Raw genomic sequence first — 16,475 nt, 5'->3', positions numbered from 1 at the left:
CCAGAGGGAAATTCCAAAGCCCAAAGGCCCCACAAACTAAACAGTGACTTCAATGTCACAAATCCCCAACACATAACACCAGTGGGGGGGAGACTCACAGATTATTACAAAAATTGGGAAGAAATAACTACAGACTCGTGGGTCCTAGCCATTGTCCAACATGGTTATTGCATAGAATTCCTACAATTACCACCAAATGTGCCTCCAAGAACACACAACATGTCCAAACAGCACTTAGATCTATTACAACTAGAAGTCCAAGCGCTGTTACAAAAAGAGGCAATAGAACTCGTACCCAACCATCAGAAAGGAACAGGTGTTTATTCCCTGTATTTTCTAATACCTAAAAAGGACAAAACTCTGAGACCCATCTTAGATCTCAGAACACTAAGGGGGTCATTCCGACCCTGGCGGTCCAAGAACGCCAGGGCCGGGGACCACGGAAGCACCGCCAACAGGCTGGCGGTGCTTCCCAGCCCATTCTGACCACGGCGGTAAAGCCGCGGTCAGAAAAGGGGATCCGGCGGTTTCCCGCCGGATTTCCCCTGCATGGGCTTAATCTCCATGGCGGCGCTGCTTGGAGATTCCAACCCCCTTCCCGCCATCCTGTTTCTGGCGGTTTTTACCGCCAGGAACAGGATGGCGGGAACGGGTGTCGTGGGGCCCCCTAACAGGGCCCCATAAAGATTTTCACTGTCTGCGCAGACAGTGAAAATCGCGACGGGTGCAACTGCACCCGTCGCACCCCTGCAACTCCGCCGGCTCCATCCGGAGCCGGCTTCCTTGTTGCAGGGCCTTTCCCGCTGGGCCGGCGGGCGCTCTTTTGGCGGTCGCCCGCCGGCCCAGCGGGAAAGCCAGAATGGCATCCGCGGTCTTCTGACCGCGGAGCAGCCATTTGGCGGTTCCCGCCAGGCGGGTCAGAATGACCCTCCAAATCTTTACATCAAATCAGATCACTTTCACATGGTAACACTTCAAGACGTGATCCCCTTGCTCAAACAACAAAACTACATGTCAACATTAGATCTAAAAGATGCGTACTTCCATATACCCATACATCCTTCACACAGGAAATACTTGAGGTTTGTAATCCAAGGAGTACATTACCAATTCAAAGTGTTACCATTCGGGATAACAACAGCACCAAGGGTATTTACAAAATGCCTTGCAGTAGTAGCGGCACATATCAGAAGACAGCACATACACGTATTCCCGTATCTAGACGATTGGTTAATAAAAACCAACACTCAGAACCAGTGTCTTCAACACACAAAATACGTCATAGAAACCCTTCACAAATTAGGGTTCTCAATAAACTACCTAAAATCACACTTACAACAGTGTCAAATACAACAATACTTAGGAGCGGCAATCAACACAAAAAAAGGGATTGACACTCCAAGTCCACAAAGGGTACAAGCATTCCAAAATGTAATACAAAGCATGCAGCCAAACCAACAATATCAAGTAAAATTAGTGATGAAACTTCTAGGCATGATGTCTTCATGCATAGCCATTGTCCCAAACGCAAGATTACACATGCGGCCCTTACAACAGTGCCTAGCGACACAATGGACACAAGCAAGGGGTCAACTTCAGGATCTAGTGTTGATAGACCGCCAAACACACACCTCGGTTCAATGGTGGAATCCTATAAATTTAAACCAAGGGCGGCCCTTCCAAGACCCAGTGCCTCAATACGTCATCACAACAGATGCTTCCTTGGTAGGGTGGGGAGCACACCTCAACCAACACAGCATCCAGGGACAATGGGACACTCAGCAAAAACAACTTCATATAAATCAACTAGAACTACTAGCAGTGTTTCTAGCATTAAAAGCATTTCAACCACTAATAGCCCACAAACACATTCTTGTCAAAACAGACAACATGACAACAATGTATTACCTAAACAAACAGGGAGGCACACACTCAACACAGTTGTGTCTCTTAGCACAGAAGATTTGACATTGGGCGATTCACAATCACATTCGCCTAATAGCGCAATACATACCAGGAATTCAAAACCAGTTAGCCGACAATCTCAGTCGAGATCACCAACAGATCCACAAATGGGAAATTCACCCCCAGATACTACAAACCTACTTCCAAAACTGGGGAACACTGCAAATAGACCTATTCGCAACAAAAGAAAACGCAAAATGCCAAAACTTCGCATCCAGGTACCCGCAGCCTCATTCCAAGGGCAATGTGTTATGGATGAGTTGGTCAGGGATATTTGCTTACGCTTTTCCCCCTCTCCCACTCCTTCCATATCTAGTAAACAAATTGAGTCAAAACAAACTCAAACTAATACTAATAGCACCAACTTGGCACGACAACCTTGGTACACAACACTACTAGACCTGTCAGTAGTGCCTCATATCAAACTACCAAACAGACCAGATTTGTTAACTCAACACAAACAACAGATCAGACATCCGAATCCAGCATCGCTCAATCTAGCATTCTGGCTCCTGAAGTCTTAGAATTCGGACATCTAGACCTTACACAAGAATGTATGGAGGTCATCAAACAGGCTAGAAAACCTACTACAAGACATTGCTACGCAAATAAATGGAAACGATTTGTTTATTACTGTCATAATAATCAAATTCAACCATTACACGCGTCCGCAAAAAATATTGTAAGCTACTTACTTCACTTACAAAAGTCTAAGTTAGCTTTTTCATCCACTAAAATAAATCTCACAGCAATTTCTGCCTATCTGCAAATTACACATTCAACTTCACTATTTAAAATCCCAGTCATAAAAGCATTTTTGGAGGGTCTAAAAAGGATCATTCCACCAAGAACACCACCAGTTCCTTCGTGGAACCTCAATATTGTATTAACACGACTCATGGGTCCACCATTTGAACCCATGCACTCTTGTGAAATTCAATACTTAACCTGGAAAGTAGCCTTCCTAATAGCTATCACATCTCTCAGAAGAGTAAGTGAAATACAAGCCTTTACCATACAGGAACCCTTTATACAAATACACAAACATAAAGTGGTTCTACGCACAAATCCCAAATTTTTGCCAAAAGTTATATCACCGTTCCACTTAAATCAAACGGTGGAACTCCCAGTATTCTTTCTAGAACCAGACTCTGTAGCTGAAAGGGCATTACATACATTAGACATAAAAAGAGCACTAATGTTTTACATTGATAGAACCAAACAAATTCGCAAAACAAAGCAATTGTTTGTAGCTTTCCAAAAACCTCATGCAGGGAATCCAATATCCAAACAAGGCATTGCCAGATGGATAGTTAAATGTATTCACACCTGTTCTGTTGAAGCAAAGAGACAACTGCCTATTACACCAAAGGCACACTCCACTAGGAAGAAAGGTGTCACCACGGCCTTTCTAGGAAATATACCAATGACAGAAATCTGTAAGGCAGCCACATGATCTACGACTCATACATTCACTAAGCATTACTGTGTGGATGTGTTAACAACACAACAAGCCACAGTAGGACAGGCAGTATTACGAACATTATTTCAAACAACTTCAACTCCTACAGGCTAAACCACCGCTTTTGGGGAGATAACTGCTTACTAGTCTATGCACAGCATGTGTATCTGCAGCTACACATGCCATCGAACGGAAAATGTCACTTACCCAGTGTACATCTGTTCGTGGCATGAGACGCTGCAGATTCACATGCGCCCTCCCACCTCCCCGGGAGCCTGTAGCTGTTATAAGTTGATAAAAATAAACTTGTACATTTGTAAATAAAACACTTTTAATCACATTATGTACATAAATACTTACTCCATTCGATGGGCACTATTACTATATACACAACTCCTACCTCACCCTCTGCGGGGAAAACAATCTAAGATGGAGTCGACGCCCATGCGCAATGGAGCCGAAAGGGGAGGAGTCCCTCGATCTCGTGACTCGAAAATACTTCTTCGAAGAAAAACAACTTGTAACACTCCGAGCCCAACACTAGATGGCGTGATATGCACAGCATGTGAATCTGCAGCATCTCATGCCACGAACTGATGTACACTGGGTAAGTGACATTTTCCATATATATATATATATATATATATATGTTGTTGACAGTATAGAGCCTTACGTATGAAAACAAAGTACATATCCTCTAATACTAGGTTAAAAGAGTTTTCGCACTAAGCAACACATAACGACTTATACACAACAAATAACTCTGCACGTAGGTTAAAACCGCCTTTAATAATTTACGGCATAATGCGTCGATCAACGAATGTGCTAATTAGGGAAAGGGCGTGTGCAAAGATAATCACAATAAAATCCAGTTATAATGAAAAGCCACATGTTATTGCCTTCTTTCTGACCAAAGTAGTAACTCCTAGCAGCCTAGTGGTGTTCTAACCCGTTGTAGTGGGACGCAAGACAATTTTTGATAGTTTGTGAAAGTCCAAGCGATAATATAAGATGCCTTTAAATTCTGTTTTGAGCTTGTCACATTTGCTGCGCTTCAGCTACAGAGAACAAATGTCAGACTTTGTCTTCTGACAAATTGCTACTTTTTTCTGAAAGTCTTCCTGGTGTATAGGTTTGTGATAAATATTTACTGACTCCTGATTTCCACACATTATCATTTGCGTCCAGTATAGTTTTATCAGTAAAGCTGCATGTCTGTGCAAATGTACTGTCCATTTCAATGGAAAACGTGCTGTCTGTAAATTGCAGCGTGCTGTCACATGATGCTTTAGTTACATTAAAAAATGTCTTGCCTTATGTCCATAAAAGGGAAGTGGATCGCAAACGTTTGTGGCTCTAAAAAATGGGTATTGGTTCTAAAAAGTTTGGGAACCACTGTTCTAGACAAAGAAGACAGACTGCATGCCCATACCCCCTGGGTACTTGAACAGCAGGTCTTGATACAATTTAAAATCTAAATTTTGGCCACACTGGCCATAGATAGGCAGATGCTGATGTGATAATTGGTGGCTCATCAGTCGCTTAAGTATCATTGCTTCATCAACTGTTCGAGTACCTTTCAACCTAAATAACGGGAGTAACCAATATCTTTGTGCCTATGTATATTTAGCATATAGTGCATTGCAGTGTCTTTGCTCCCCAGAAAGCGTTCACTATAAATGCTCGCCTTTTGGTTCTCTTCGTACAGGGCTAGAAAGACCTTAGGGAGGAAAATCTCCCGTCTGAGCCTAATATATAGAGAACGTTTTGGCTTTGGATATAAGCCATCCACAAACTTCTCAAACCCAAGAGTCAAATTGTGAGTGAGGTATTTATTCTGCTAGGTCACCTTCTCGTGCTTTTTTTAAAAACAAATTTCCCTTCAATGTGTAACCAATACCACTTCTTGATGAGTTCAATTGAACCTGGACTGATATGAGTCGGATTCTTCCAAAAATAAACTTTAAACTGTTTTAGTTGTAACAATGTCAGAAGATTCTTAACATAATTTAACCAGTTATTGCCACCCCCACCTGAATGGCACACACACACATTTGTATGTATGTGTGTGTTTATTTGCGTGTGGAAAGCCACTGAAAATTATCAGTTATGGTATGCAGTGTACACCACAGCTCACAACACCTTTTATGTTGAACTCTTTCTTGACTACCTTTTTTCCAGCGCCATTTGCAAATGGGTGTTTTGTGCATGCCTGGCGTTGTGGTTATGGTTTGCATTGTGTGCGCTACATTCCATATTTGGCACATTACAGTGGTTCTCAAAGTTTGAGCCAGAACCAATTTTAACAGTTCTTTCAGTGAATTTCAATTTTTACCATTTCACTTAGTTTCCAACCCCTCAGCACATGGCTTTATGGCAGGCCCTGTGCCCAACTCTCTGCCGACAGCCAACATCCTTTGTTTGTGTGCCGTAGGGTCATGGTGCAGGCCCTTGTCTGTGGCCAGGCCCTGCACCTCAACCCCCTACCAGTCTTGTGTTTTCCACGGCTATTGGTCCCTGTCACCTGTGTCCTGGGGACAGGCGATTATTGTAGCGTTTCTCCTTGACTGTGAGATATTATTTTTTACTGTGTGTACGTTCTGAATCATAATATATTTGCTAATCATTCACAAAATGGTAGTCAAATCTGACTTCTAAAATGGCTACTTATCGGATCATGATTACTTTTAGATTCGCAAAACACGTACCATTTTCGATTTCTTTTTCTTGTGTGAGACTAAATTTTTCCGCACATCCGGCTACCCCTCAGCTCTCCCCTGGGGTCAGACACATCCTGGAATGCATCTGAGGTGTGGGTGCCAGTTGACCCCCACCCTGGTAACACAATTGTGACAGGAAGAACCTACCTTCCCTCCTCTCACCTCGATTACCGAATGTAGTCGCGGAGGGAGGAGGTAGATGTTAGTTTTCAGGTGGCAGAACTGGAATAATTTTCCTTTGAAAAAGGACAGCACCTTAATGGGAATTCATGCTTAAGTCATTGTCGTCTTGAACTCCACGCTCTGATGGATACTATTTCGTCTGCAGATTATTTTTCTGTGAAATTTCCCAGCTGCGGCTTTGGCACTGTAAGTATTTTGCACACTCTAATGGTGTTAGGGTGTTTATGATGCCCTTGTTATTGGGCGTCGCCAACCAGATTCGTCAGTGCTCCAGTGTCTAAATGGGTGCCACCTTGCCCAAATCCACCAGTTCTATTTATTTTTGCTCATAAGCATCGGAGGACTCTGGAAGCCATGTTCAAAGGTCCCCTGTGCCATTGTGTGCCTATATTTTCTTTGCCATTTTTGTCTTTTTTTTCAGGAAGAGTAAAAGCCCTTTGGGATTCAAGAAGTTTTTCCACTATCCAACACTGACTGTTATGACCCACTGTGTGTGGTGTTTGGCAGCTGGACATGTGAGACTTGGGTATGACCTAAATCACCTGGCATTCTTGTGAAAGGAAGTTTGAGTTTCAGCAATGGGACGGTTCGTCAGTGCTTGAACCCATAGAGATCTGAAAAGTAGATTGGCTGCTCAAAGTGTTTAGTGCTATTTGGGTGCACGTGGTCCCAGTGGTGTTGGAAGAGCACGGCTAGTACTAGGTTGTTGTTGATGATGGTAAGGGTATTGCCTGGAGGTTAGAAGAGCACAAGGGTGCTGCTCGGTTCTCTGTTGCTGTAGAAGACTAACAGGTGGTTTCCTAATACGTATAGAGAGTAGTGTAAAGCCTTTCTGCTTTAGCCACTCTTTAGTGCCTTGGGAACGATCTCAGAGTACCAGCTCACTGAATTAGTGCTGGAGACGGGCAGAGGTTATGCTGCCCATCTTCCAAAGAGACTTTAATTTGTCCCGGCTGTTATTCTGGCTTCTTGATTCAGTTGTAAAACCGACACAAGATCCCTTGCTCTGAAACCAACAGGATGTGGCTGATGAGATTCACGAGCTGCGTAGCATTCCTATAAAATGGCATATGGAACAATTCCTGCTTTATAACCATCTGGGAAGGTCTAGACTGCCACTAAAGGTGTGAGAGAAGTAGCATTGCTGAAGGGGTGTGTGAGGAGGCAGTTTTTTAGATTTACATTAAGGCACACAGGTCCTTACGCAGGCACCCTTAGACCACTGTTCAAAACTATTCAAAGATACCGATCTGGACAGAGATAGAGATGCAGATGCAAAGGAGCTAGATGGAGTTTAGATCCAGGATAGCTGCATGTGTGCAGGGGACCGAAATGGCCGATGATCCATAGAGGGACATTTGAGAGAGCAGGTCCACAAGGTGTTGGGCACTGATGACCCATACTAAAATCCTGAGACTTCTTGACCCCGATTATCGTATCTGCAAATGTCTTTGCACTAAGAGCCATTAACTTCATGCACAAGAGTACTAAACACCTGTAGGGACACAGCAACAAATTCAGTTGTTGAAATGTTCATAGTAGTGTTATCCTCAGCAACCTTAAAACCTAAACCGCCAGGCCACATAGAGCTTTTTCTACAACTGCCACACTTTGAGATATGGGCCAGGGATGATACCAGTTCCCCAGTGGGACTTGAAAAAAAATCAGTGATTGGCTAATTTAAAGCTGCAGCCATCTGAAATCCATCTAGCTGCCCCATAACTTTGTCCGTTCAAATAGTGTTACAAAGTCTGTCATAAATCCCCAGTTCTCTACCTGCTTGAACTTTCCCACTTGGATGCTCTTTTTGCACTTTGTGTCCTGGCACATCCTCAGGTATAAAACTTTTCAAGCTGCTTTCAATTTACAGATTAAAATTGAATGTTGCGCAAACATAAGTAAAGTCACTAACCAAAAGATATGAGTTATGTGTGAAGGTTTCTCAAAGTCCACTATCCAGCTGTGCATTGCCTTCTGTTATGCCCCCATAGAAAAACAGTTTTTTTGGGGGGTCAGATCTTATTTGTAGAGTATTCTGGACTTTTATCATTGTGTTCTGCGTTAATTGTTGTTATTTTCTGCTGTTAAGACATATTTGTTTTTAAAGAAATACTTCTGGCGATATGACACATTTCAATGAGTGTAATAACTAATGTGTGATCCTGTATCTAAAACTAAATTTCTAACCCCTCCTGGAGTAAATCTGACATTTGACTACACACTTCACAGGAGAGTCTAAGCGAATAATGGAGTCTTATCTATCCTTCACAAGAACTAATATCGAGAGTACTGGGGCAGTGAGGATAAAAGGCAGTAATAACCATGGATACTGCCCTGTGCGCCTCATTTTGCCCAGCACCTGGAGAAGGGGCATAGCAGAGCATCAAGTGTCAGTAGAGAAAGATTGTTGCAAGAAAAGATGGGGCGAGACTCCGGAGCTATAAATAGACAGCTCCCTCGAAATATACAAGTGCACTTAGTGAGCCAGGTGGAGGCAGTTAACTGTTTCCTCAGGAAGTGGTCTGTGCATAGTCCAAGAACAGAGAAAGACTACATTAACCAAACTGCAAAGAGATTGTGGACTGAGGTCTGGTCAGCTCTGGGGCTCTTTTGAGATGCCTGTAGCAACGTAAGTGTCCCTGCGGAAACGGCAACATTTATTTGTACTTTGACCAGATGGTGAAAGTGACACGATTAGGACTTAGGATGGCATTTATTTTGTAGGTAATGGAGTGAGAGAGTGTAGAGAAAGACGTGAGCAACATGTTTACTTGAGACATTAAATATCTGGCAGTGTGACGCTGTTTACATTTTTGTGGCCTCTAGATATTTGATTAGTTTGTTGAAGCTGTCTTAGTGATTCCTAAATCTAAACATCCATGTAAGAGCCTTGAGCCTCGCATGCTGATCCGTGGAATGCGAGAAGGAGCAACCAGCTACACTGCTAGCACACTGAATTGCCTCTAGTCACAAGTAGGAACATAACAGAACAGTTACATAACAAATAAGCTTGGGTTCCTGGACATTGAAATGAGTGATACAGCAGATGTGTGCTGCCTCTGAGGACTTGGCTTCTCTAGCAGTGATATTATCTGCAGGTTGAAGACGATTCGGGTCTTAGTGGACCTCTCGTGCTCTGCTTTTCAGTGCTTTAGTAGGAGGATATCCTTAGTTTTACATGCTTTGATCTCATTAGGTTGCAGCCTAACAGACAGCGGAGCTGTCTGGTTTGCTGAAGACATCTTGGGGACTTTCAGAAAGTTGACCTAGGAATGCATTCTGCCCATTGCTTGCCATTGGCTTTGTGGTTTGTAACTCACATTTTCTTGCTTTCTATTTACTGGCTTTATTTGTTTTAGGGTGGCCAGCTTGAGTTTGGTCCATCCCTTGCCAATACCTTATTCACAGAATCCCACCAAATGGTCCCTTTCTGTGACTAGGGCTGTAAATAGTGTTCTTATCTCATCACATTTGCTGTGCATTCAAAGACCGAGGTCAAATACCTGGTGCTGTCTTCAAAGGGCTTTTGTTTACTTTTCTTTCTCTGACTTCAAAGTGAGAGGATTTATGTGACAATCTTGCTGGATAGTGGTGGTAAGACAGAGTTTTTTCTAGCACACAACACCATTTAAATGAACTATGTAAGTATTTCAGATTATTTCAGAATTATGAACGAACTAATGACACACATTTTTTGTTATTTTTGAAGCCTGTTGGAACAAATGCTTTAATATGATCGAAACAAATCATTAAACTAGGTGATGCAATTTCCACACAGTTTCGTTCGTGCACTGTATGGTTTTAGTAGTAAAACTGTATGCCTGCAAATTCAATGGTCATTTCAATTGAAAATGTGTTTCTGTAATGGCAAGGTGCTACCACGCCATGAATACTCCACGGTACGCCACTCCACTCTGCACCGCTCCACATAACTGCACTTTTCTTGGCACCACTCTATTCTGCACCACTTCACACCTCTGTACTCTGTACCACTCCATTCTACGCCACTGCACTCTACGCCACTTCATGCTACGCCCCTCTACCTTGTATCCCAATACTCTATGGCAATGTACTCTTTGCCACCCCACAGCACTCTACAACACTCCATTCTAGGCCACACCAATCTACTCCGCACAACTCCACTGTACGCCACTGTAGTCTACTGAACTCTGCAACACTGCACTTTATGCCAATGTACTCTACGCCAGTGCTCTTTACTCTGTAATACTCAACTCTATGCCCCTGCACTCTGCGCCAATCCACTGTATGCCACTGTAATGTACACTGCACCACTACACACTGTTATTGCACTCTCTATGCAGTTATGCCCTATGCCACTCTGTGACTGCACTCTCCCTAACACCACTCGCCTGTACGCCACTTCACTCTACTCTGACACACTTCACTCTACTCTGGCACAATTTACTCTATGCCACTGCACTCTACTTCACTGTACTCCACTCTATACCACTCCACGCCACTCTACTATTAGGTGCTGCACTATACACCTATGCACTCTCCACGACTGCACTCTGTCTCTGCAATCTATGCCACTGCACTGTATCCCACATCCCACATCACATCTACACCACTCTACTCTTCTCCACTGCACTCTGACACTACTCAGCAACATTGCACTTTCCACCACTGAACTCTATGCCGCTCTACACTACTCCACTCTGCGCCACTCCACTTTATGCCACTACACTGTATGGCACTGTACTCTATTCTGCACCACTCTGTGCTACTCTACACCATTCTATGCCACTGCACCCTATGCTACTCTACTCTGACTCAACACCACTGTAATCTATGCCACTCTACTATACTCTGTGCCACTGCCCTCTGCTTCTCTCAGCTCTACGTCATTCCACTCTGCACCACAGTACGCCACTCTACTCTAGACCACTGCACTCTACGCCACCACATTCTATGCCACTCTAATCTGCGGCACTCCACTATATGATGCTGCATTGTTTACCGCTGAATTCAGTGCCACTGCACTCTAAAGCACTATACTTAGCAACACTCTACGCCAACATACTCTCTGCCACTCCACTGTACAACACTCTGCTTCACTCTTTGCTATTCCACTCTGACACTCCATGACACTCTTCTCCATGCCACTAACTTTTCACCATGCTAAACAGCAGCCACGCTAATGTACAACATGACTCTAACACATTGGCAAATCCAATAGCTGTTACATAGGCGAGACCTATTGGCTTTGCCAATGCTTGTGTGCTTTGTAACTGTTGACATCTGCCTATTGTGAGTTGTGAATGACACATGACATTGTCTGTAATAGTGCTTCTCGGCCTGGTTTACATTATGTGGCCATTGGCAAAGTGTGTGACCATTCTATGCTGAGTGTAAATTATCTTTTGGTTTGTTCCCAGCCTGTGCTTTCTGTGATTGAGAGCTGCTATTACGTGCCGAGTATGTCCTGCAGTGGCTCTGTGTAAAACTGTAAACTTCGTACTTGTATAGCGCACTACTCACCCGTTAGGGTCTCAAGGCGCTGTACACATACCGCTGTGGAACCCCTCCTGCCCTCCTTTTCCCTGTGAGGTGCCCACTCCTGGGCAACCTCCAAGGTGAAGCCAGGCATCCCAGCGCTGTTGGGGCCGTTGTGGAGATTAAGCAAGCCCAGAGTTACAGAGTGGGACCCATGAATTAGATTAGGCACCGATGAATTGAGCCCGAGACCCACCTGAGGCGGGAATTGAACCCATATTTCTGCATCAGGGTCTGCCGCTCTAACCATTGAGGCACACTTCTCCACCTCTGTTGTGGTGGTGTCCGGCTTCTGCTTTCCCTGTGTCCACTGTAAATTGCATCACTGTGCAGCAAGCTATGTGCTTTCGCATGGGAGTTAGAATGCTTTAGTGTTGCGGTGTGTACAGTATGCATGTTGCGACGTGCATGGTTTGCGTGTTGTAGTGTGTAAGGTATGCAGTATAAAGTATGGTACACTGGTTATCTGTTCGGTGTGCACTAGGGGAGTTTTGTCATTTGCACTGCTTGTATGCAGCAGTTTGCTTGTTTGTTTTAGTGTTTTTACTGCGCGAGTGGTGGGTTGTGCATTGCTTGTGTAGTGTGTGTCCACTACTGGTGTGTTGTTGTGTTCACTGTGTTACGTTAGTCATAATTGTCCACCGCAGTGTACGTTGGTTGTGTGCTGCGGAGCGCGCAGTTTGTATGTGGCCGTGTGTGCTAGCGCGCTCCATCAGGCAAGGTGCTGACATGCTGCAGAAACCTTGGCTCTCCTGTAGGCGTTTCTTGTTTTCTTGAGGTTTGTCAGGAATTACGTGACCCGGGGACAGCTGCTGGGCATACAGACTTCCATTGTGCTAGCCTCCGTTCTCAATGCTATCCGGTGTCCCCTGTAAACAGAAATGAGCTGCTCCTCCTGTGCCGACCTCCCCGCGGAGGAAACCACATACCCACAGCCTCTGAAGCCCGTAAACGACTCGATCTGCCTTGCAGATGTGGGAGCGAGGTGTTGAGAAGCATGTCTGCGCCCTGTACTTAGACGTTATTGCTCTCCTAGTGTAAATAAAACTGTGCGTTCTGCCAAAGCCCGGGCCAGCCTCCATCCTAGCAGTGCGTACCAAGGCTCATCTCTGTCCATCCTTTACTCGGGGTGCTGCTTAGTTAAAACCTGGCCTCCCCTCGGAGGAGTGGCAGGCCTCAAAGTAGCCTCTATTCGTGGCAGGCTGTGCGAAGCATAGTATTGCTACTCATAGCCCTTCCCCGTACTTGCGATGTTGTTTTTTAAACATAATGACATCCTAGACTAGGTTTCTGATCCCTCTGTGTTACCTTGCAGGCGACGCGGACAGATGCACATGGCTCCTTTGAAGACTACTATGATAAGCCCTAGCCCCCCAAATATGCTTTGCGTTACCAAGCCTCAGTAAGTCTCCACCATCACAGTGGTGTGCCAGCTTTGCTCCCGTGTCACTCTTCAGAATGGCTCAACTAGGCCTCCCTTCCAACCTTGATGGTAGCGCCTCCTCGCAGGACAATGGAGGCCTTATCCCGCCACCCTTCCTAGTCGGAAAGCATTTGCCAACATTACAACAGTTCTGTGCCAAGTGACTTCTCTAGCCCCACGTCATGGCCATTCTGATGTTTTTGTCTGTTTATTTACTGTGTCTGTATATCCGAGTTTCTGACCCCCTTCACTTCCTGGAGTAAGGCTGGAGAGCATGTTCTCGCCACCCTAAAAGAGTCAGTTGTCGAAAAGTGGATGCCCCTTAAGCGTTCATTTAAGAACCTGTGACGAACCACAGACCCCAAGGAAAGGTCTCACACTATGCAACCAATGTATTGGTTTCAAAAGGGCACATAATACAAGGAAAGTAGCATCTCTGCAAGGTAGTGGAGTATCCGCTTTAGAAATGTGCAGGTTCTAGTTTGTCATAGATGCAACTACTCATTGACTTATCTCAGGCAACCTCCGCTCTAAGCTATGGTGTGACAAGGCTCATCCCAACTCTCCTTAGGTAGTACCATACCAAACCTCAGCCTCCATTTAGGCAGGTCCTCTGGAATTATGTGATTTTCGCGGCTGCAGCGGTCTCCACATAATTATTGATTTGCTGCATTTGCCACATGATCCATCATCGGCTGCATAGCATTCTTTGCAGATTTTACCCCCAAAAATTGCTTGTAGCTCAAATGGATCGATGTTACTAAAAACGCAGCAAAGTGTTGCCACGCAGTGAAATACCATTTGCAAAGATTTACTGGTCCCCTTTTTGTGGCTTATAGCTCTACTTGGGTGGTAAACTGGTACTAACAAGGTGAAAACTTTGCCCAGACAGTGGTAGGCTGTGTAAAAGTTACAAAATGTTTAATACTGTCACAAATGTACCACATTATGCCATATAATTTACGTTTTTGTCTAATAATTTAGTCAATCCTGCTGCATAATTTAGTCCTCCCCTGGTTGCATAAATCCAGTGGCCCAACACATAAATCATTGTTGTAATAGACCTTGGATAAAAACTCTTTCAAGACAGTGCCGTATCAAGCCTGATCCCAATCCTCTCTTTAGGAAGGGGCTAAGAGCCCCTTCTTGATTTGGCTTCCCTTCAGGGCAGGCTTATCCCTGGTCTCATCCCTAGTCTCGTTTCAGGACAGTAATGCTTTAAGTCTCAGGGCTGGCCTCACTTCAGGCCACAAGTGTGCTAAGACTCCCTAGAGAGTAGTGTTCTACCAAAACACAGGCCTGACTCCATTCAGGTAGCAAAATGTCAAGTCTCAGGTCTGGCTTGTCTTAATAACAGGTTGTACTTTACCTCATCCGGCGTCCACAGGGCAAAGCAGCGAGCTCTGGCAGTGGATAACCTGTTTTGGTTCTGGCACCCATACCTGCCAGGGTGTTCTGCATAGAATTAGCCACAAGGGTGGCAGATCAAGCCCAAACAGAGGTCACACTGGGCACATCATACCTGTCGACAACTGTTTAATTATTGGTGGCAAATGGGCGATATTTCACTGGTCTAAAGAAGGAGCCTTCGGCGCTCGGGTGACTTATAACTTATAACAGACTTGCCTCGGGTGCTTCGTGAAGAACTTTGTAAACCCTTCATGTTACGTACCCTTCATGCTGCAGCCATGTGAGTATCCAAGTAATTTTTAGCCCTATAGGAAAGCAGCAGGTTCAGCAAGTGGTGCCCGTGTAACATTTGCAGGGAGAGTATTTGATTTTGAGATCAGAAGGAACCTACAGATTTAGGGACAGAAATGCAGATCTAGCCCTCAAATGATAACATAGTGGACATGATTCCTTTGCGCTATTCTGGAACTCGAGCATTGATTTTACTCCGGGGTGTTAGAAAGAGCTGTTGGGTCCCATGATTTTCTCTCAAGGTCTGCACCACTAGTGTGTTTCTCGCAGTGTATAAAGCCAGTAGTGCGCTTGCTTCACAATCACTGGCTCACAAGCTCAGTAGCACACTGCGCATGTGAATTGTACGTCCTTTATTTCAGTGTTTTTTAACGTGTAAAACAAAGAGAATTTGGTTCTTATGTTGAGTGTGTCGTATGTATGGCATAGTGCTATGTCTGCCAAATTTTCAGTCTGCCTATCTATTATGACCCTGGCAGACCGCCATGTTTACAGCCCAGTGGGTCAGAACAGGAAAAAATAATAAAATGACCCCCACACACCGGGTGAAAACTCCCAAGGTGTTAGGACCATCAGTTTCCTCACTTTTTAGAAACAAGCTCCTGGTTTGGGTGTTTGTTTCTGAAAAACAAAACACTTTGCTGTGCGGTCTCCGTGTACCTGGCGCCTGCACAGCAAAGCTTCAGTCTCTTCAGGTGATCCGCTGTGGCCGCAACTCCTCTGAAGGCACAAGGATCTCCTCCAGGCAGGCAGGGGTCGCTAAATAGGAAGGCCTGTAGTATGCCAAGGGAGTGCACTACATCTCTCTGCTGCGCTGGAGGGATAGAGTCCAGCATTCCGGACTTAAAATAAGTGCCCCAATCTCCCACCGGAGATCATAAGTAAGCTTTGAACTGGACCTCATGCTTCAGCTGTGACTGTGAATCAAGCACCTTCAGAAAACTGTGATGCAGGAACAATAGAGACTGTAACTCATGGTTAAAATGCGTACAACTGAATCTCACAAGCAGTGTGTAAAATATAGTCGTAAGGTGAAAAATCGTCTTGGGACAAGGAAAAATTACTAAAGGTTTTATAATTTTCTTCACTTTGTGCCTTGATGCAAGATTAGTATAAAACTGTTCCCTTCATTTGATAATGACCAGTTGCGGCTAGAGCTTGGCTGTGCTGGGCTTGTTCAGCAGAAGCTTTTTAGTTAACCTCTCTGAAATACTTTAATTCAAAGCATTCTGACTCTATGGATCGTGTATTATTAGGCGACAGTAATCATACAGCGAGATTTTGTGTTTTCAGGCAGTTTAACAGGAAGGTGGCCTCTTCTAGAGAAGTGAGGCATGCTGACTTTACTCTTTGTTTTCCAGCATTAACAATAAACTGCAGCAGCCAGAGGCCGCAGCTGGTGTGCTGGAATACGCCATGAAACATTTTGGGGAGCTGGTGAGTTATTTGCAATCTGTGCTCAGTCAGCCATCTATCTAAGATGTATGTAAACAGACGTGTATTA

General features: G+C 44.5%; 1 protein-coding gene across 2 annotated transcripts in view; it reads left to right on the top strand.

The window, feature by feature from the left end:
- Positions 1 to 16,475, top strand: part of MTOR (mechanistic target of rapamycin kinase) — a 1,113,749-nt gene that overhangs the window by 576,821 nt on the left and 520,453 nt on the right. For both annotated transcript variants that reach the window (XM_069241238.1, XM_069241237.1), the window contains one exon: positions 16,333 to 16,408. In XM_069241238.1, coding sequence (XP_069097339.1) covers positions 16,333 to 16,408 — 76 coding nt within the window. The remainder of the gene's footprint in view (positions 1 to 16,332; positions 16,409 to 16,475) is intronic.

Source organism: Pleurodeles waltl, chromosome 6 (genome assembly GCF_031143425.1).
Source record: "Pleurodeles waltl isolate 20211129_DDA chromosome 6, aPleWal1.hap1.20221129, whole genome shotgun sequence".
In the NCBI taxonomy this organism is placed as follows: Eukaryota; Metazoa; Chordata; class Amphibia; order Caudata; family Salamandridae; genus Pleurodeles; species Pleurodeles waltl.
Note: the sequence above shows the minus strand (reverse complement) of the source record. Positions and strands in the feature narration are given on the sequence as shown.